This window comes from Microchirus variegatus, assembly GCF_963457635.1.
Source record: "Microchirus variegatus genome assembly, chromosome: 22".
Lineage (NCBI taxonomy): Eukaryota > Metazoa > Chordata > Actinopteri > Pleuronectiformes > Soleidae > Microchirus > Microchirus variegatus.
In genome coordinates, this window is record NC_139823.1 from 1,192,023 (window position 1) to 1,214,353 (window position 22,331).

Sequence of the window (22,331 nt, forward strand, 5' to 3'; positions counted from 1 at the left end):
AGATTTGCCCCCCCAAAAAACAAAAGGAATCAGTGCTAACCAAAGCCTTTATGAGGCCCTAAACTGAATTTTATTTGGGGGGCCACCACCATGGAGTAGCTGGCGCTTGACTATTATTGATACACATGTAACACTATAAATTGCATAATTCATAGTTGTGTTATTTACACCAAACAAATTGTTTAAAAAAACAAACATGATAGGGTAGTAAAATCACAGGAATGGGCTTGTATTCATTTGCACTTTTGTCTTCAAAGTCCAGTGGTACAGTTTGGAGACTGAGAATAATACTCTTACACCGTGGCAGGTTGCCCAATCGTCATACTGTCATGGGCAGAGCCACCATGACCGTACTGTACCATTTTACTCTGGTACCCCAAGGGAAGAATACCAATGAATGGAACACTTAGGGCTGGTTATGTTGGTACTATTGCTAATGGAAACACACAAATATATGTACTGTAGTGTACCAAATCTAACCGTTCCACTCAGTGGGAACACGGCGAAAGTGTGGCAAACTTGAATTAAACGAGAGCTTAAGTTCCGTACAGCCAGAAAATAATTTTTTTTGATAGCCTTGACATGTTTCAAGGACTTACTATACTATAGAAACAAAACTCTCTTCCATAAGTGCACAAACATGTGCAGAGTATTATCAGGATGGTGATGAAATTGTCATTTAAAAGTGTTGAAAGAAGCAGCACTTCTCTCTAATGAACATTTTAGTAGTTATTCAGGACTCAGCAAAAGTGAAAAGATATGAAGACCCACAAAATAAACTAAAATCATAAATCCAACAAAAATAAATATTACCATTTTGGATTAAATACACACAAGAATAATCACGAACAAAAAAGTATTTAAAGGTAAAGTATGCAGGATTTATTTGGTGTTACTGATCAACAATTCCACAATAATCTTTCATCATAATATAAATCAAGTAAACCGTGAGAGGTTCCAAGAGAGAACCAATCCCAACATCTTAATATCTTCATAATCTGTGGCTCAATTTCAAATGTGGTTTACATTCCCAGTGATCCTGCCTACTGCAGCTTTACAAATGTCATACATACAAACTTAACAAACCCAGTGCTAAAGAAAACCACTACAATTGAACTCAAACAGGCATAAATCTCCACATCTACCGTTTATGGAAGGTTTTTGAAGACACAATTCTTAAAAACATAAAACAAAAGAAAATTAAACAGTGATAGAAAATGTAAGCCTTGCTAACAAAAACCCATGTCAAGGGAACAGTGAGGGAAGGAAATAGGGGACAGAAACATGGATAATAGAGTGGTAGTGTTGCTTGTATTAGTTGTGTGCTTGTTTTATTATTACATAATGTTTCAGTGTTTATATCATGTACCTCGTCATATCATGTGACTGTTGGTGCAAACACCGCAAACAACAAAACGGCTGCAAGAGGCCACCAAAGCTGCACTGTGAATGTGTGTGAAGTACAACACATCAGCACTGAGAGCTCCCAAATATAGTACGGATTTCCTTTCACAGAGTAAAAAAGAACATTAATTATGAGAACATTGTTGTTAATCAACTGCTAAAGATCAATAATCCACACCAAAACCACAATGTTCCTCTTCAGCTTAAAGCTACATTTAAGATTTGAAAGAATTATCACACCTTTAAACACACATACCTTGATTTGTTTTCTTTCACTTTGTTTCAAAAAAGTTATCTTGAGACAAACAACAGCAATGCTAAAATAAACTGACAGTAAACTCAGTAGAACAGTGAATACTGTTTCAGCGTGTATGTTACAGTGCAAAAGTTCAGTTGAAGTGATTTATGAATTTCCACCTGAGAGCGCACAGTTTCCACAAAGGTGATGATAACGGATGTTGTGTGTAGCGTTTTTCTGGGGGGAGGGGGGTCCTCACTGGGGAACAGAGGCTGGTGTAGTGAAGAGTGTAAAGAAGCCAGTAGCATTATTTAGCAATGATGGCACATGGCATTAGCAGGGGCAGCCTCCATCACTGATGGGTTGCTCCAGTGGTTTCTCGAGTTTTATGTCAATCACTGAAAAGTTTAGGACTGAAGGAACATCACACAAGAGAGTAATATGCTGCTAAAGTTTTGGCTCTGTACAACCTACATGAATAATGGTTCAAGGTTTGTGGTGTTTATAGATTCATTTTGCATCATGAATATGGACTATTGTGATATACATATACACATATATATATATACACACATATATATATATACATACATAAATATAAACATATATATATATATATATACATATATATATATATATACATATATATATATATATATATATGTATATATGTGTAGACAACCATATACATATACACACACTATGAAAACTAAGGATACTGTCCTCTCGACCTTTGTCCTGCGTGGTGTCCATGCCAGGTAGGGCGGCTGCCACACGACGGAAAAGCTGGAGGAAGAGACAAATGTATACATAAAAACAAAACAAGATGGAATCAAGACTAAGAGCTGTGAATACAGTATTCCCATGAGGACCACTTGAAGCTCATAAAGAGGAAGCCACCCAATAAAACTTTGCAAAATTAGATTGGAATTTTTGCCTGTACTGTTTGAACTACAGAGAGCCCATAATAAAAGAAGATGTAATTGTGCTTTATTGCTTTGTTTCATTGATAGGAAGTGACATTTTTAAGTTGTGCTGGAAGTTCTATGATGATGCTCAAGATACTCGCCATCCCAAAAGTTTCATATTTGAAATACATTCTTAAAGGCCATAAAAAAGCCCAGACAAATCTTATTTCCCAGAGTGACGTCACAGCTGTATACAAGCACAGCCTAGTGGTCATGTGACGTCTCGGGAACGGCGCTGCTGCTAGTGAACCGTACGATATGAAAACTTCATGAGAAATGTGAATAAATCAAGACAATGAGGGGTTTTCATTTACAATTTTGAAAATATTATGACAAAGCAGGTTTTAGTTATTAAATCGTCGCTCATTAACATTTATTTTCAAACGTATTATCGATGTATTAAAGAGCTGGTGTGTGGATCAATTGAAGAGAGGAGACTGACATGCTGCACTTTATCACTGTCTTCAGTCCTGGACATCGTGACACTGATGACAGTGTGGACTGTGGAGCTGTGACCGTGTGATGCACTGAGACCTGCGGTCACTTTGTTTGTCTTATCGTCACTATCGGTTCATGAAGTTACTGTTAAATGTGATGAACACTCGAATTATAGTTTATTATAAACAGGTTGAGTGAAAGAATCAGGAGTTATAAAACTACTTTAACACGTTGTTATTGTTCTTAATAATAATTATACAATTATATAAGGGAAATCAGACAAAAACAACATGATTCCTGTAACACAGGGGTTCTCAAAGTTTTGATACCCGAGGGCCAATTTAGGAACCCAACATTGGATTGAGGGCCGCCAAAGGAAAAAACACGGAAAAAAATCACATTTTTAATAATTTTAATGACCAGATTGCAGTTCTACAGTTTACACTTATTGGTCTGTATCCAGTAACATCCAATAAACATTTATCAAGCTTAGTAGCTCCTGGATTAAAACTATCAACTGTAATTCATTGCGGGCCACCAGAAATGTTTCTGCGGGCGGCCATTGGCCCTCGGGCCGCACTTTGAGAACCAATTGCTGTAACACATATAAACTAATAGCCACAGTCAATTAAAGTCAATTAATAAACAATTTTTATTAATCGTGTTGATCTTCAACTACGTCTTTGTACTTTTCAGCTTACTATATTCACCTCACTATCATTAGTTTTGCATTTATTTACAAATCCATGGTTTAAAGGAGAAGTTAACGTGGCGCCGGTATTCATGAAATCCGCTAGCTTACGTCATTAGCTTACTCCCATCATGCCTTTCGCTGTTCATGTACGCGCTGAGCAAGTCGATAACGTGGACGGCTCGTTCACATAGTCGAGAGGAATTATGGTAGGGACACTACTGCGCATGCTCTATGGGCCCCATAACCCGGAACTAAACACGGAAGTCAAAAACCTTTTTGGCATATGCGCTGGGTGAGCAGCTTCATAGGAATGAACGGAGCCAAAGAAGCGGTGCTCTATCCAGTTCATGTAATACATCCATGATCTCCTCACAAACACTCTCCCGCCAAGGGTTTCCCTCAGTGCATCATAAGCCGGACAGGCCACCAGGCTAAGCGTTGCTTATTTATTTCTTTTAAATATATATATTTTTTTATACACCACAGATTAGGCAAAACAGGCCTAGTTATTCATAGATAAATTCTTACATAAATTCAGCAAATTAACAACTAGAACAAGGAAACACAATAATTATGTTGAACTGAAACTATAACTATAAGTTATTATAAGTTGTAAAAGTGTTTTTATTTACAGTATGTACCAAGGAAATGGGCTATGTTGCCAAGCAAACAACACACAATGACCAGCTTTTTGTTTGACTTCCCTCGCAAAACAGTCCACACAGGACTGTATATACGTATATACACATATATACGTATATACATATATACACATATATACGTATATACATATATACACATACATATATGCATATATATATACATACACACATATATATACGTACACACATACACATATATATAAATACATGTATACATACATCTATACACATATATATATATACATACATACACACATCTATACACATATATATATATACATACACATATATATATATATATATATACATACACACACATATATATATATATATTTATATACATACATACATACATATATATATATATATGTATATATATATTTATGGATGGGATCAGTGTTTTCACACACATGTGATATATATATACACACATGTGTGAAAACTGATCCCATCCTAAAATATAGACAGAAATCATTTTTAAGATTGTGGAGCATTAATATTAATTAATATTGATTCTGACAGAAGACATTGAGGAGTCCAGATGGCAGCAGCACAACAGAGCACAACACACACCCCCAAACACACACACACCCCCACACACACACACCCCCACACACACACACACACACACACACACACACACACACACACACACACACGCTTACCTGCTTTACGTTGTAGCCCGCTTTCGCACTAGTCTCGATAAACATTACATTCAGTTCTTTGGCTTTCCGCTCACCCTCTTCAATAGATACTTGCCTGTGGTAGATAAGGGGGTTAAAAAATGCACATCCAGAAACAAAAAATTTAGCTTTATTAAACAAGAAGATCACAAACAAATTTTTCATACACACAACTGACGGCTATCAATTTACTTAAGCTTGACTGATTAAGTACTAGAGATGCGAGTCTTCCAGAATCTCACCAGTCAACATGATTCTGATTCTCTGGGTCAAGATTAAAAATCGATTGTAGATTCAAAACTATGTCCCATTCAAAATCATTTTTTTAATCAAAATTAATTCAGTACATGGAGCTGCTAATTTGAGGGTCTATTCTGCTGCTGTGTGCTAAGAAAAGTTATGTTGTCATGAAATCAGAGGGAAGTTTGTGCAAAATAATCCAATAAAAAAAAAACCCATTTACATTAATTTAAGCTAGACTTGCACACGTATACTGAGTAAAACCTGAAAAAGTTACATTGAGGGTATGACATACCTTGGTTCAGTTGTACTTCAAACTAATTTGAAATGAAACAAGCCATACCAATCAAAACTAAAGCAATGTTTTTAAAAATGTAATCAATTTGTATAAGAATAGAGTATAAGAATCATGATTTTGACATTAATCTATTTTGCAGACACCTCTGTTAAGTACCAAATAATTACTTGAAAACAAACACAAGCATCTACTAATAAAAAAAGAAGTGAGAAATAGCTTCATCATCTACAGAGAACACCGGTAACATCCTCAGATCTCAGTAAAGACAAAAATAGTATTGATGGGTCAACAGCAACAATCAACTAATGACTTCATGAACATGCTTTGAATGAAGAGAACCTGTTTTCAGATAAGCAGGATGAGGAAGAACTTACCTCTTATCTGCAAGATCTGTCTTGTTTCCCACCAGCATGATGATGACATCACTTCCTCTCTCTGTTCTCACGTCATCAATCCATTTTGTGGTTTGCTGGAAGGAATTGACATCTGAAGGAGATACAGGAGAAATGGGAAGCAATGCATCAGTGTTAAAGAGAAATGGGTGATGTTGTTGTTCCAGTTAAGAGGAAGTAACATCACCAACAGTAGTGATGTGTCGGTTGCGAACGAGCTGGCTCTAAGAGCTGGTACACCATGCAGCCATTGACATGCACAAGTACAGACGAGGATCATATCATTATGTAAAAGAAGGAAGGGGCAGCCGTTCCACAGACAGCCAGTGTAGTGGTACAGGTCAGGTTTACAGAGAGCTACAGAGAGACATGGGATCCAGATTTAAAGCTCCAATAGAGTGGTCCTATAGCACATGTATGTTAGTTATGGAGGTCTACTTACATACATTAACTTGTTTTTACGGTCAAAACCTCCTAGTTGTTGTAAATGAGCCGATAGAAATCTCTCCTCACTGAAGCTCTCGTCAGCCACGCTGTTTCAGACTGAAACCTCACTCCCAGAAGACAGACTGTGTTGTGATTGGTCAGCCAGCGTAGAGCCTTCCCAACTGTCTTGTGATTGGCCAATACCTGGAAGTGACGTAATAAGCTCACCAGCTTTCAGAAGCGCAGCTCCCCCTCTGGAACGGTGGATGCACTGCTACTCATTATCAAAATGTTGAAAAATTGTTTCAACAATGTTTAAATAGCAGGGGTGTGATTGGCAAAGGACAAAAAAAAGACTCGGCAGTGCACCTACCATGACGTGACGGTATTGTTTCAAAAATTTAAATAAAGTGCAGTAGCCTACATGGAAAAGAGTTAAACCACCAACCTCTTTCACTACTCACAGAGACTTTCATCTTGGGATAGATGGCCTAAGTGCCACAATTTCCATCTTGAAATTAAATTGGTTGTCAAAGAAACACTGCTAGAGATGTCTTTTCAGTGTTTAATGAAATATACTGTTTAGTTTTAGAATCAATCTGTCAATTATTTTCTCAATTAATCTAATATTTTTTGTCCATAAAACATAGTTAAAATGTTGATCAGTTTTTATTAAGCCTGGAACCTAGTTTTAATGATTTTTTGTCAAATGGAGAGAAGAAACCAGACAATATTCACATTTAAGAAGCTTAAAAAAATTATAAAGCTTGTATTAATTGTAAAAAAAATAAAAATAAATCTCTCTGAAATCAATTAATTCATCGTTGCAGCCCTACTGGTTACCTAAATGTTTCACAAATATTACATGATGACAAAAAAAATCCTAATTTTTTTTTAAATAATATATAGTGCTGGGCACTATACGGCGTTAACGCATGACACGTTTCCATGGCAACTGACTGGAAAAAGACGCATGTGACGTCATGTTTACGTAACTCCCAATTGTTAAAATGAGTCTCTAAAGTAACTGAGACTCACCTGAGGCTCATTTTCTGGCCGGAAAAAACGTGATTCCGATTAAAAACAGAAAAATCACACCCCTGAATTAGGGCTTCGTCACGACTCCCCACCGCAGTCCCTTTTACGCCTTTGACCCGGAGTTGGACCGAGAGTCAGAACACACTTTCGCTCGTGAAACACCTCCACAACGGACGTTCTTCTGCGGTTCAATGTACATAACCGGATGTGCCCGGACTAGTGCCCGAAGAAGGAGGATCCGCTGTTCAGGAGAACCGCTGTTTACGTAACGAGAACGGGTTTTTTCAGAGATCTCGCTGAGCCAGAGATTACAATAAAACACAGCATTCTCAGCAGTGGCTGATCTGTTTGTTTCGAACATTCAGAGCTTCATAAATGAGATAATGGCGCAGATACACACACACAAAAAAACAGCATTAATTGGTACTTCCGTTCAATGGGAACTTTAAATACAACTGGGTCAGGGAAAAAGTGAAGAAAGTGAAGATATTGGAGACTGCAAAGCTCAGTGCAGGGCTAGGTTGGTTGGTTAGCAAAATGCAAATGTAAGCAAATGTGTTCTGCTGAATTCACAAAACCTTTGTGTTCCTGTTTGGGATGCAACTAACAATTATTATATTATATTATTATACAATTATTATTATTATTATATTAAATTAATTTTAAGTTATTTTAGTGAAATATATACTAAAATAGGAAAAATTGTTTTATTGCTTTATTGAAAATACAGTGTAAACATGCAATACATAGATATCAGATATTAAATATGTATCATTTGCAGAAAAAAGTGATCATAGGTAGAAATTGATTCACCTCGTGTTTCTTCAGTTACTATTTACCAGTGAAAGTAACACATACGTTATTTAGGCCATCCACAGCAGATGCTAATCTCTTCTCCACAACAATAACAATAACCCACAATGGTTGGATTATGTAAATAGTCATCAGCGATTACAGTTCAACTAGAGTTAATAAGGAAAGACAGATGGTGGTTAATAAGGAGGATGAAAGTTTAGAATACTCAATCATACCATGCATGCTGGTGGCATGTCATAAGGTGTGTGCCTTTTGTGTATCTGTATGTACTCATGGTGCTAGTAGTTGCTTCCTCCTGGGAGTATTTTAATGTACTCGTACAAATTACGACTTATTAAATGTAGGTGTAAATGTAAATGTTTCTTCACTCAGTCTCACACAAAATAAATTACTGCATTTCATGTGTGTTATGTCTGATATGTGTCAGTACCGATATCTGTGTCATCAGGCAAATGGTCAATTATGCAAATTAGGTGATGACGTCATTTAGCAACTTCAACCTTATCGTTTATTTATCGTTATCGAGGTGAGCTGCTCAACATATCGTGATATTGATTTGAGGCCATATCGCCCAGCCCTGGTTTTAAGTGTATTTTTAACTGAAACTTTTGTTTCACAACTTCACAGACTGAGGAGAGGCAGGTGGACCAGTTTAGGGCTGCAACGATTACGTCGACTACAAAAATTTGTCGACGATAAAATTTAAGCGCCGACGCGTCGTGTTATTGTTATTGTTATTGTAATTGTAAATCACACACCGGCCGCTCTAAGCTCAGCTATAACTGCAGTGTAAACAAACACGACCAAACACACTCACGCTATCCAGAACTAGCTACAGGAAGTTGCTAGCTGTTTACATCCCGCAAGGAAGGAGAGAAGAAGAACGCACAAATTATGGCGGAGACAGACGAAGAGTCTTGTAAACTCTGACCCAAAGTTTCCAAAGTTTTGGAACATTTCACTGAAAATAAACCAGCGAAACACATTAAATAAACTCATTCCATGGTAGCACTACGGCGATTCACGAACACGTTAAACACCGACACCGTGCAGCCGCTGTATCATCACGTACCACAGAGAAGTGAGTTCACAAATAACGTTGATACCCGTAGATATTTTTAAATCACATGCTCATTTATTAATTAACCATCAGACTATGAAGCAAGTACATAATATGTTTGTGTCGTACGTCCGTCAGTCAGAACATCATGGAAGAAGCTAGCTTAGGGAGCACTAAATTAATTGAATCGAGTTCAATTACAGGCGAAGCTGTTTTGACATACTTTTTACAACCACAGGGATCACCGGTGACACCATGGGGCATGTGTATTTTAAATTACCGTAAGTCCTCGCTTCTTTGTGCAATTTTAATCATTCGATCTGCCCCTAAAAGTATGAGATTCTAACGAAGATAATCGTGATTAGTCGACACCAAAAATAATCGTTAGTTGCAGCCCTAGACCAGTTGTCTACCTACTTGTGATGTCGTACACTACGACAGCAGCAGCTGAGTCTCTGATGTAACTCGGGATGAGGCTTCGAAATCGCTCTTGTCCTGCCGTGTCCCACAACTGCAACCTGATCTGTGGGACAGGAAGGGGAAAGGGATGGGAGGAAAAATTAAATTAAAAAATAAATTAAAAAAACAGAAAGAATGAAAACAAAACCAGAAAAAATACAAGGTCATAAATTAGGTAAGTTAAGGTGATCAAAAGCAAAATTTAAAAGAAACCTAATGGGAAAAGAGAGAAAGAGAGACGATGTGCATGCAGGTAGTGGGTGAACGCCAGAAATAGCAAGCAATACGGGCCCATGGGGAGAAATTAATCATCTTCCTTCAATTGTCATCATTCCTTCTCTCTCGATCAAGTTAGGTATTTAATTGGAAAACAGGAATGAAGGGAATAGATGGAGGGGTAGGAAAAGGTAGGGGGAAAAAAACATAAACAAAAGACAGCCCAAGAAGAATGCCATCCTGAGGTCCGTTTCACAAAGCAGGTTTAGTGAAAACTCTGAGTCTGTTAACCCTGAATTGAGGGAAACTGAGTTTTCCGTTTCACAAAGGGAGGTAAGTCAAACCAGAGAAAGAGGAGTAACTCTAGCCTGTTTCACAGAGAGAGGTAACTTAAGCTCTCGGTCAGTTACCATGGTAACATGCTCTATGAACCTAACCTGGTCGGGACCAGGTTTTTCTCAACAAACCTTGAGTTTCTCTCTGTCTCCGCCCTCTTTCAGACACACACGGTATTTGACTTCCTCATTCATTCAGTCAGCAGGCGAGTTTTGGCGTAGTATAGTTCTGCGTCTGTTCTGCGTCTACATTAGAAGTTATATTAGGTGGAGACTATTTTCACTACCATGTCCTTTTGACAGTGATCCCGTGGATGAAGGTGCAGCATTACTGCGCAGAGAATTAAATATTCAAATTAAATAATCACGTCACAGTCAATCATTTACTTACACAACCTCATCCGTCCTTACATTTCCAACATTACCAACCGCAGTAATGCTCTCACATCCCAGCAGAAATTGTGTGTTGCGCTGCGTTTTTTTTTTTTTTTTACAAATGGGAGTTTTTATAGAACATTGGAGATGCAGAGCACTTGAACATGATATATAGAATGAGAAGTCATTTATGTGTGAAAACAGCATTATGTTGGGGATAAAACAACTGTACAGTCAAACAGTCACTTATTTACTTTACAATGTAAAACATAATCAAAATAAGGTAATCCCATGAGATTATGCTGAGGTCTTACCTGTTTGAACAATGTTTTTATGTTTCATATTAAACTGCTGCCAACTGTGCTTCTCCCCCACGGGATTACACCTAAATGAAATAAATTAATAGTCTACCACTCAAGCAGTTTCCCCCTGTAATATTATTGTGATTGTGCAAATGACAACATTTAAACTTCCGCATCAGCAGCAATGTTCTCCAACACCTCTTTTGCTGCTGCAGTGGTGTTACACTTACTTGCTCAAACTCATTGTTTGACCGCATTAAGATTTTCAACTCCACTGGGGTGAGGAACGTCACCCTCCGCTTCCCCGTTGCCATGGTGACTCGTTGAAACGGGGCTCCATTCATGCTGTCTTTTTAGACTTGTGGTGCACGTGCTTAACTCGAGGTGAAACTACTCCGAGTTGAACAAACTAACTCAAATCAGCGGTTCTGAAACCGAAAACTCAGAGTTTCCTAGTTAGAGTTAGTTTGTTCAACTCGGAGTAGTTTCACCTCGAGTTAAGCGTGTGTGTTGCACTTGCACTGCAGCGCAACACACAATTTCTGCTGTGATGTGAGAGCATGACTCCGGTTGGTAATGTTGGAAATGTAAGGACGGATTAGGTTGTGTATGTAAATGATGAACTGTGACGTGAAACTGTACCGCTCAAAAAGATAAGTGAAATCTATGCGCGGTCTGATAATCATCTCCCGAGGAATATTTAATTCTCTGCGCAGTAATGCTGCTCCTTCATCCACGGGATCACTGTCAAAAGCACATGGTAGTGAAAATAGTCACCACCTAATATAACTTCTAATGTAGACGCAGAACAGACGCAGAACTATACTACGCCAAAACTCTGCTGACTGAATGAATGAGGAAGTCAAATACCGTGTGTGTCTGAAAGAGGGCGGAGACAGAGAGAAACTCAAGGTTTGTTGAAGAAAACCTGCCAGCGAGCAGGTTAGGTTCAAGGCGTTTGTTGCCAGGGTAACTGACTCAGAGTTAAGCTGAACTGGCTTTTTGAAACCGAACCCTTATTTCAGGGTTAACAGACTCAGAGTTTTCACTAAACTGCTTTGTGAAACAGGCCCCAGGGTGCCTTTTCAATAAAGAACATTACTCAACTGTTCAAAAACAAACACAGAAATGAACAAAAAAAAATCATGTTAGAACTCAGTACACAAGTGCCACTTGACAGTCCTAACACCAAAGCCCCATCTGTCACAAGATCATTTCCTCATAGACTCCTCTCAACACCAGTGGTGATGAAAATAAAACTTACCGTTCTGTCTTCAAGATACATAGTTTTTGACAGGAAATCTATTCCTATTGTGGCCTGGAAAATGAGTAAAACACAGTAAGTATTCAAAATAATTCTCAACTTGTTTTTGAAATCGTGATTAAATAAGGTAGACAGAATCATCTCACTTGGTAAGTGTTGTCAAAGCTGTCATACATAAACCTTGTGATCAAGGAGGTCTTTCCCACTGGAAAAAACAACAACAGTACAATGATAAAATCAGACAAGTTTAGATTTAATAGAAAGAATATATCCATACGACACAATGTAAAACACAACATATAGAATATAGTGATACATTTATTATCAAAATAATAACTAAATAAACAAAAAGGACAGAGACAGAGACTAACCCAGGGTTGTGTTATAATATCATAATAGCATATGGTTAAATAAACAGTATGTCATTTCTGCTGCAAGGGGTCTTACATGTGTCACAAATCTAACACGCTCTGTGCCCGTTTCAAAGTGAAAGCACTCTAGCATTTCTGTGCCCTCTGCATTATTTTTTTTCAACAAGACTTTTGTGAAATATTCAGAATATTCACAGCAGATGAGCAGATTAGGGCTGGAGAGTCCTGATATGTTATTGCCTTAGTAGGAGCAACACTTTAAAGCTCCCATAGACCGGAAGTTCCAATTAACGCTGTATTTTTGTGTGTATCTGCGCAATTACCTCGTTTATAAAGCCCCAAAGTTTCAAAACAAACAGTTCAGCCACTGCTGAGAACGCTGGGTTTTATTGTATTCTCAGGCTCTGCAAGCGTTCTGAAAAAAAGCCAGGAATCAATACGCAAGGATCACTTCTCCTGAACAGCAGATGGATGCTCTGTTTGCTTTACTATTATCATCATCATTATTATTAATTTTATATAAGGCTTTAATAAACTCCTTTATACAGTGGTATGCAAAAGTTTCGGTACCCCTGTAAATTTTCATGATTTTCCTTTATAAATCATTGGTTGTTTAGGAAATTTCAGTTAAATATATCATATAGGAGACAAGCACAGTGATATTGGAGAAGTGAAATAAAGTTTATATGATTAACAGACAGTGTGCAAGAATTATTTAAATAAAATCAGACATGTGTAGGCACCACAAAAGAAACATTTTGTGCATTCTTCCCTCCCACTTGTTAGGGGACGAAAAGTAATGGGACAATTGACTGAAAAGCTACTTCATGGACAGGTGTGGGCTATTCTCTCATTATGTCATCTTCAATTAAGCAGGTAAAAGTTCTGGAGTTGATTCCAGGAGTGACATTGGCATTTGGAACCTGTTGCTATTAACTCTCATTTGAGAAGACTATTTGAGAACATTTTGTGGACTTCTGCTCTTCAGGATACTACTGTCCTTGCCAGCACTCTCGCGTGTTTTACGGACAAAGCGGAGCTCCGTGAGACAATTCCAGGAATTGAGCGCATTGTGACGTGCCAATGAGCGTGCAAGTCAATGTGTGTTTTATCTCCTGTTCTTAGACTGAGGAGGACCACAAAAACATCACAGTTCGGCACCGTTTGTGATCCTTGTGTCAGACGTCTCCAGAGCGCAGACTCAGTCTATACAGTCACATACAGTGGCAGGGTTTATGCAGTTCGCCGCTCGCCGGACAGTACCACTGATTATGTGCGGTCTACTAATCAGCGGTGCTGTCCAACATTCGAACAATCGTAGTTTTCACAAATTCTTTTGCGGGCCGGATTGGACCTTCTACAGGGCCAGATATACGCTTATCTCTATCCAGACGACACAGATTTATTCTATAACGTACACATTCAGTGAATGGGGCTGAAATTTTATTCAACATGGGCGGATGAAACACTGGAATGGAACATGTTTTATTCAAAATCTATGTTAGAATTATAGTTTACCGTTTTAATACCTTTATTATGAAGTTATCCGGACCAGTAAGTACGCTGTTTCCATACGCCGTTTCCACGCATTTACCATAATGCTGAGAATACTTGGAAACTGGAAATTGCGGCTGATTTGACCACAGAGATTGAAGTCGCGGCTGGCTTGACCGCAGTGTTTATCCATAAATGAGTTCATAATTTATGCGAACAACGAACGGCAACTTACCTCTTAGCAGAAAGGCGCACAATATTTTGAACTCAAACATACGTTCTCCCTCTTCCGCCTGGTATTGGGCAAGTGGCTCAATGTGGGTGGAGTCAAACGTTTAGCTCCAACCACGTTGAGCCACTCCTCGATCTGAGTACTGCAGTCAGGGCTTAAGCCCAATTTATACTTCTGCGTAAAGTGCTCTGCGTAGGTTACACAGAGACTCTGCGTCGTCTGTCGTCTCCGACTGCACTAAATATTTTTTAAGTGTCCATCACTCCGTCAAGGGACAACGGAGACGGCAAGAGCTGCGAATGGTCCTCAGGACAGGCCGAGCGAAGATGCTCCGTGCCGGCTCACAGTGAGCTGATCCCCGCCGATAACGCCGCTGCCAAAAATAAATAAGTCATATCTTAACACACACAGCACACGTTTAGACTCTAAATGGCCAATTTCTCGCCTCAAATTATCTTAAAACTGCGTTCCGTGACACAGAAAAGTGAGAAACGGCTACTTTTTCAACAACAACAGTCTTTCTCTCTCTTTCTTTCTCGGACGCCATTGCTCACTGTAGCCTGAAGCAGAATAACCTTGCGCAGCGACCCCTACTGGTCGGGCGGGAAATTGCAGCACGGATAAGGCATACGCAGTCGGAGAAGTATAATGTGGCCTTAAAGCCCATTTTATACTCCCGCGTAAAGTGCTCTGCGTAGCTACGCAGTGTCTTCTGTGTCGACGCAGAACCTGTCGAAGAGCCTCTGCGTCGTCTCCGGGTGCACGGAATATTTTTTAAGTGTCCGTCACTCCGTCAAGGGCCAACGGAGACGGCAAGAGCTGCGATTGGTCCTCAGGACAGGCCGAGATAACGCTGCTCTGTGCCGGCTCACAGTGAGCACCGAGCGCTACAGAGGGCGGAGCTGATCCCCGCCGACTTCGTTGCTGCCAAACTATAAATACGTCATATCTTAACACACACAGCACGTTTAGACTGTAAATGACCAATTTCTCGCCTCAAATTATCTTAAAACTGCGTTCCGGGACACAGAAAAGTGAATAACGGCCGCTGTTTCAACAACAACAGTCTTTCTCCCTCGGACGCCATTGCTCACTGTAGCCAAAAGCACAACAACCTTGCGCAGCGACCCCTACTGATCGGGCGGGAAATTGCAGCGCCTATCCGTCACCACGACGCAGAAGTATAAAGGCTCGAGTGGTCTACGTGGTGACGCAGACGGATAACGCATACGCAGTCGGAGAAGTATAATGTGGCCTTTACTCGAAATGAAGGCAGTGCTCTAAGCCGAGCAGTAGTCTATGGTGTGTTCAAGGACCCCAACAGCGTAGGAACTCAAATGTGAGGCAATTATAAACAATGAAAGAAACATGCAAAGAGGGATGATCTTTTGTACAGTTTTGATCCATCTTTCTTGCCAGTTTTCCCAGTTCCACCAGTGAAAACAGAAATAATGACCATTTGAGAAGCTAAAAAAAAAAAAAAAAATAGGTTGATATATAAAACACTCAAACCTATTATCAAAATAGTTCATTAATTTAGTAATCGCTTAATCATTGATGAATTGTTGCATCCCCATTAATATGGAGGACAGAAAGTGCCAAAATTAAATAACTAAATACAAATTCACACACGACAGATCCAGCCCCAAAACAAGAGCAAAACAACTGATTTCGAAGAAATTATTTCTTATATATATATAAGAAATAATTTAATTTTTGGTCACACTTTAGATGAGGGAACACATATTCACCATTAACTAGGTGCTTACTAACATGCATATAAGTAGCATACTAGCCCTTAATTAGTAAATATTAAGCACATATTAACACCTTATGTAGGAAAAATCTTAATTCATGTCGTAATAGAGGTAGAATAAGGTTATGTAGAATAAGGTGTTAATAAGTGCTTAATGATTACTAATAAAGGGCAAGTATGCAACTTATATATGTTAGTAAGCACCTAGTTAATGGTGAATATGTGTTCCCTAATCTAAAGTGTTACCTCATTTTTTAATGGTGTATTCATTTATTTCATTTTGGCATTTTCGGTCCTCCATACTCGAATGCATGAATATATATAAAACATGCCTACTTAAAATGATATTGTGAAAGTTATATTGTGAAACCCTATGCTATATGCTATATATTATTTCTTGTCAACACATGTTAAATTTGAAGTATCAGTCAATATTTGGAAAAGAGTTGGATGAATTAATCCCAGTTCTACACTAAGCAAAAGCTTCACCCCATCTGCTCTGTGATTTGTGTAATAATGTCTCACGTAACCCGGAAGCGCTACATTTTAATGATATTAAACGCCTTTGCTTATCAACGCAACTTAAACAATTTCCAACCTCTTTCAATACAAGTACACTCTGTGTTCTGTTACGAATGACAACGGAAAACGGGTATGGAGATCGCAGGAATGTCACTGGGCAGGTAAGATCGTGGGGATGTGTCAGTGTCCCTCAGGGTGCGATCAGTGTATTCACTGCAATTTATGTGTACTTTGACCGAGATTGACAGCATTCCTCTCTACGCATAGCACGTAGCCTAGTTCTGGAGCCTCCACTTCGTAAAAACAAATAATAAGATACGAATTTAAGTTAACGCAAAGTTAGCCCATTACCCTGTTTTATATGAATTGTAACTTTATATTAGCTCCCACTGTCTCAGCTAATGTCATCTGTTATCACAGCGAGTCACGGAAGTTAGCACACAAACCAGATTCAGAGTTGGGTGATAAATAAGTTGCAATAATCTGAATGCGGTATTGACACACAATGCATCACTGAGCCAACTTTAACCCACCCTACCCAGCTAATGATAGCTTGCTAACAGGTTGACGTTAATCACCTACAGATCAGAATCAAACTTTAACTACACAACAAATTCAATGCAAATTAGACAGCCGGCCAACTGTTAACGTCAGCTTCAGACTTACCACTCTGTTCCCCGAGAAAAACCAATTTGAATTTTCTCAAAGGGTTTCCGAAGTCTCCGGCCGAAGCCATGACTGTATGGTAGAAGACCTGATGTTACTTTCCGAGGCTCGCCAGTTGGCCAGCTAACGCTAGTTTACGAGTTGTCAAATATCAAAGGACCAGAATCCGTGACGTATTACCGCAGTATCCGTCCAGCTGGCGACGTTTCGTGCGCTAAAACTACTCCCCCAAGCTTCAAAACAATATCTACTCCAGCTGCGCCTCCTCTGACATGTCCATAACAGTATCAACGGCAGTCGCTATCGTCGCAGGACGTCTTCTTCTTCATACGCAATGTATTCACAGACATATTGTCATGCTGCCCCCTAACGTTGCGGGGTGCACCCACACTGCACTACCGGAGGATGGGTATTGCAGTGAGGGTATTACCACCTTTTGTCACAAGAGGGCGAACTCATTCAGCTACTAAATCTCTCACAGGAAGCCTTTTGTTTGTTTGTTTGTTTATTGTTTGTACTTGAATAAAACATTACAAACAAAGAATATATCACGTGACAAGAAAAAATATACAATAAATAATATATGATAAACTACAATGAGTCAGTGCTGGAGAGGTTAGAAACCCTGGGAGGGCTTATCGAGAACCTCACCATTAAAATAATTAAGTAAAATTAAATGTATCTTATCAAAAAAGATGATAAATAAATTAATGAGAGGAAAATAACACAATTAGAACAAAGTAACCAAAATGTATAATTAAGCAATGAATCAAAAAATAATTTGAAATGAATCAAGAGAATCCAGAGATAAATTACATAAAAAACAAACAAACAAAAAAAAACCAGTAAGTACAGAGTATTAAGACAATCCCATATAGTACAGATGATCTTTTAATTTCCTTTTATAGACGGGTAGGGAGGGTGGTCTGTCTGTCAGGTGAATATACTTGTTCCATGAAGTTACACCTTTATATTTGATGGAAAACTGTTCTAGTGGTACAACAAAGTGGGATTTGCAGCAGCTTAGATTGGCGAGTTGTTCTGGAGTGAATGTTTGAGTTATTTTAAAAATATTGTTGGAAATGATATGGAAGTGTGTGTCCCAGATACTGGACCTTGAAGACAAAAATACATGTTTCCACAGTGTTAATGTTGTAAATGGACAAAATCTTTGATTTGGAAAATAAAGGGTGTAGGAATACCTGTCTATCTGCACTACGTCTACCTTGTCCTTGTCTCGTCTGATTATCCCTGAGTGTCTGCACCCGTAGTGATTCCGTGAGTGTTTGCACCTGGTCCTTGTTACCCCTCCTACCCCCCTCTCACTTTGTCTTATGACAGTACGTCTTTCATGTTTTGCCAGAGCCTTGAGATATTGAACCTTGTCATTGTTTGCCACATCTTTTCGTGAGTTTTTTTGTTATTAGATTAAATCTTGTCAGTGTTTTCCACGTCTCATCGTGAGTTTTTTGTTGTTAGATTATCCAAGTCTTTTATGTCTAGTTAAAGATAGATTTTTGTTGAGCACACCTGCTCCCGTTTTGTTTTTTGTGAGTTTATGTAAGTATGTAGGACAAGTAAATGTCCAAACAATATTACAATAAGCTAGGTATGGATATACAAGACCATAACGTAAACAAACCAGACCTGTTAAGGTATTCATGAACTTTCCTGATAATTCCCACAAATTTAGAATTTTTTGGGACTCATAATCAATATGTTCTTTCCACAAGCATTTTTCATCGACTATTATCCCCAAGAGGCGAGTGGAACAAACTCTCTGGATTTCATTTCCTTCAACATAAATCAATCAATCAATCAATCTTTATTTATATAGCCCACAGTATACAAAACATAGTTTGTCTCACGGGACTTCACAGTCCCGTGAGACAGTCACAGGGGTTGGTAACATCCTCTGTCCTTAGACCTTCGACCAGGGTAAGGAAAAACTACCAGGTAAAAAAAAAAACCCTTGTAAAAGGGAAAAAGGGTAGAAACCTTAGGGAGAACCACAGGTGAGGGATCCACTCCCTGGACGGACAGACGTGCAGTAGATGTTACCCAAAAACATACAATACACAATGACAAGAATAAAAAGTATATAAATATATAAACTTTGGCATTATCAAATTTCTTCTTGCCAGCAAAGATTATAAGATTAATAAGAATATGATTAGTTTTCTCTATGTTTAGCGACAATTTATCGAAATTAAACCATTTTGAATAAGCTAAGAGTCCAGCGTTAGCTTCAGAAATGAGGGTTTTTAAAGTGCTTATGGGAAAAAAAGATTTGTATCGTTTTCAAATAAAGTAGGTAATAAAGAACTAGATACAACAGCAAGATCATTTACATAAATCAAAAATAATAAAGGGCCAAGAACTGAACCTTGTGCCACACCACAGGTCATAACATTTTTGTTGGACATACAATTACTGACATAAACAAATTTCTATTGACAACATACTGTAGCTCTTGAACCACTTGTTCACATCAGCTTGAAAGCCATATCTAGACAGTTTTGACAAAAGGACCTCATGGTTCACCGTATCAAAACACTTTAAACAGATCAAGGAAAACGCTTAGTGCAAACTCGTTGTCTAGTGCAGAGTAGATTTGGTCAGTGAGATGTAGTAAAGCTGTGTATGTTGAATGACTCTTTCGGCAACTGTATTGATGGTTATACAAAATATTGCTTGAATTCATATGCTGAAGAGTTCTTCTGTATACACATTTTTCAAGGATCTTTGAAAAACATGGCAATATTGAGATTGGACAATAATTGAAAAAAATAAAAATACTTTGATCAGTATCAGCTTTAAAAATGGGAATAACTTTGGCTATTTTTAGGTCATTTGGGACAATGCCAGTTTCTAATGAAAGTAAAAAGATATAAGTTAGTGGTTTGATAAACAAGAATTTTACCTCTTAAACAAGATTTGCTCTGATGTCATCATGACCTGCTGATGTTTGAGTTGATCTATTATTTTAAATACTTCATCAGGGTTATCAAAGCTGCTAAAAGAACAAAAACAACCATCAATATAGTCAAGGGGGCTTCCACTTGACTATATGTGGGCCCCAAAAATGTTTCTTTAATGTTACTGGAGGATTCTTTAAATTCCTCACTATAATATTTTTTCTTTGCTGCTCTAGTACTATGATTAAAATTAGTTGTATATACCTTGTAAGTCATTTGGTTCAGGGGGGTGGGGTTTAGCACAAATTTCTATTGGAGACGATTTTTTCCGTGAAAACTTTTGAATCCCACGAGTAAACCAAGGCTTAGACAGATCTTGTTTTCCTGCATTCTTTGCCGAGATTAATGGAAAACATTGATAAAAAATGGAATGAAAGCTTTTGATAGAGGCTTTGTATGCGCAGTTTACATCAGATTTGGTGTACACATGATAGAGCATCAAGTAGTTTTTTAAATGAAGTTATATTTTTTCATTTAAATTTCCTGTAAGTAACTTTATCAGGAAATTGTTTTTCCTTTTTTCCTTCTAAGGGAGAGTTGAAAGACAGCAAAATGGTCTGAGATGTCTACACCAAGAGTGTATGCCTGCAGACCGGAGCCTCTCGTCTCGTGCCACCTCGCTTATTTTATAATTTTCAAAATAAAAGCTTGCGTCTGTTAATAATTGTGTTTTAACCAAAAGGGTAAAAGTAATCATGCTAATACTTATTAGTATATACTTATACTTATAAAAAATACCAGACGAACAAATGGAATGGAACAAATATACAGAACATGAAATTAGTAGTAAATAGTGCAAAAAAATTGTATTGTTCAACATCTATTTTAGATATTTTCATCATTGGAAGTAACATACGAGTCGTGGGAAGTCATTCTTACAAAGAATACAGAGCCTCTGTTGGTTAGTTTAAACTTTCAACAAGTTTAATAGAAGGTTTAATTTTTTTTAATTAATTAGTTGTTTTTGTGTAAAATATTAGAGTTGGATTACATTTTTATTTATACATTTTATTTATTTCATGTTTTTACTAATTCTGACAGAATTGGCTGCAGAATTCAGGGTGGGGATCTTCGACTGTTCGTCTTAAAAACACTGGTGCATACTACTAATTTTAGCTGATATTCACTGACAAACGTTTCGAATGGCTAAGGAATCCTCAAATAAACAAATATATAAAACTATACAGTCCAAAAATCTGCAAACTATATGGACAAAAAAACGTTACTTTCAGAGTTAACATGTTTTGAAATGAACTGCAGAAAACAAGCTCACAAAATCACCTGTGACTCCTCCTCCTCCCTGTCACTAAATTTCTTCGTTGACTGTTTAACTTCTTCTTCTTCTTCCTTTTCTTTTGGTTGTAACTATTGCTTAGGTTGGTTAAGGTCATCTCTCTTACTGAAGTGACTGTCTCTATTTCACAATCTCAACTACTATCGTATGTCAAGAGCATGAGTTATATGAACCATGGATGTATTATAAAATCTGGATAGCGCACCGCCCCCTCTGCCTTGAGGACAATTTTGTCATGGTGGCCACTGTGGGTACTGCAACAAAAAATACTCATGGAGCCCAAAAAGCAATTTTTAGTAAAAGAGACGCCTGTAAAAGTATCCACAGGACACTTCGAAACATGGACACGGGCTTTTGTAGATCTTTATATTATATATTTTTTAACTCATGGAGGTTCATATCTGAAAAATCTTCCTAAAGGCCATAAAAAGCCCAGACAGATCTTATTTCCCAGAGTGACTTGGCAGCTGTGTACGAGCCCACGTCTTGGGAACGGCGCAACTGTAAGGGAACCGTATGATATGAAAACTTTATGAGAAATATTAATAAATAAAGACAATTTTCGTTTCGTTTTCATTTACATTTTTAAAAAATATTATTACAAAGCAGGTTTCAGTTATTTATTCATCGACCATTAGCATTTAATTTCAAACTTATCATCGACGTAATAACAAGCTGCTGTGTAGATTCATTGAGGAGAGATGACATGC

General features: G+C 38.0%; 1 protein-coding gene across 1 annotated transcript; it reads right to left on the bottom strand.

The window, feature by feature from the left end:
• Positions 1–881: 881 nt before the first annotated feature.
• On the bottom strand, positions 882–17,623 carry LOC310943066 (ras-related protein Rab-6A). The gene is made up of 8 exons (XM_083908568.1): positions 17,350–17,623; positions 12,455–12,513; positions 12,309–12,362; positions 9,775–9,880; positions 6,000–6,111; positions 5,070–5,163; positions 2,362–2,428; positions 882–2,040 (listed from the first exon to the last, which is right to left on the bottom strand). Exons 1-8 carry the CDS (start codon positions 17,417–17,419, stop codon positions 1,976–1,978), a joined length of 627 nt encoding a protein of 208 aa, XP_083764694.1. The 5' UTR covers positions 17,420–17,623; the 3' UTR covers positions 882–1,975.
• Between the last annotated feature and the right edge of the window lie 4,708 nt (positions 17,624–22,331).

Coding starts and splice junctions, on each gene's coding strand:
- LOC310943066 (XM_083908568.1), bottom strand. CDS start 17,419: ATGGCTTCGGCCGGAGACTTCGGAAACCCTTTGAGAAAATTCAAATTG. Junction 12,363..12,454: donor GCTTTGACAACACTTACCAA/GTGAGATGATTC, acceptor CTCATTTTCCAG/GCCACAATAGGAATAGATTT. Junction 9,881..12,308: donor TGTATCTTGAAGACAGAACG/GTAAGTTTTATT, acceptor CCTGTCCCACAG/ATCAGGTTGCAGTTGTGGGA.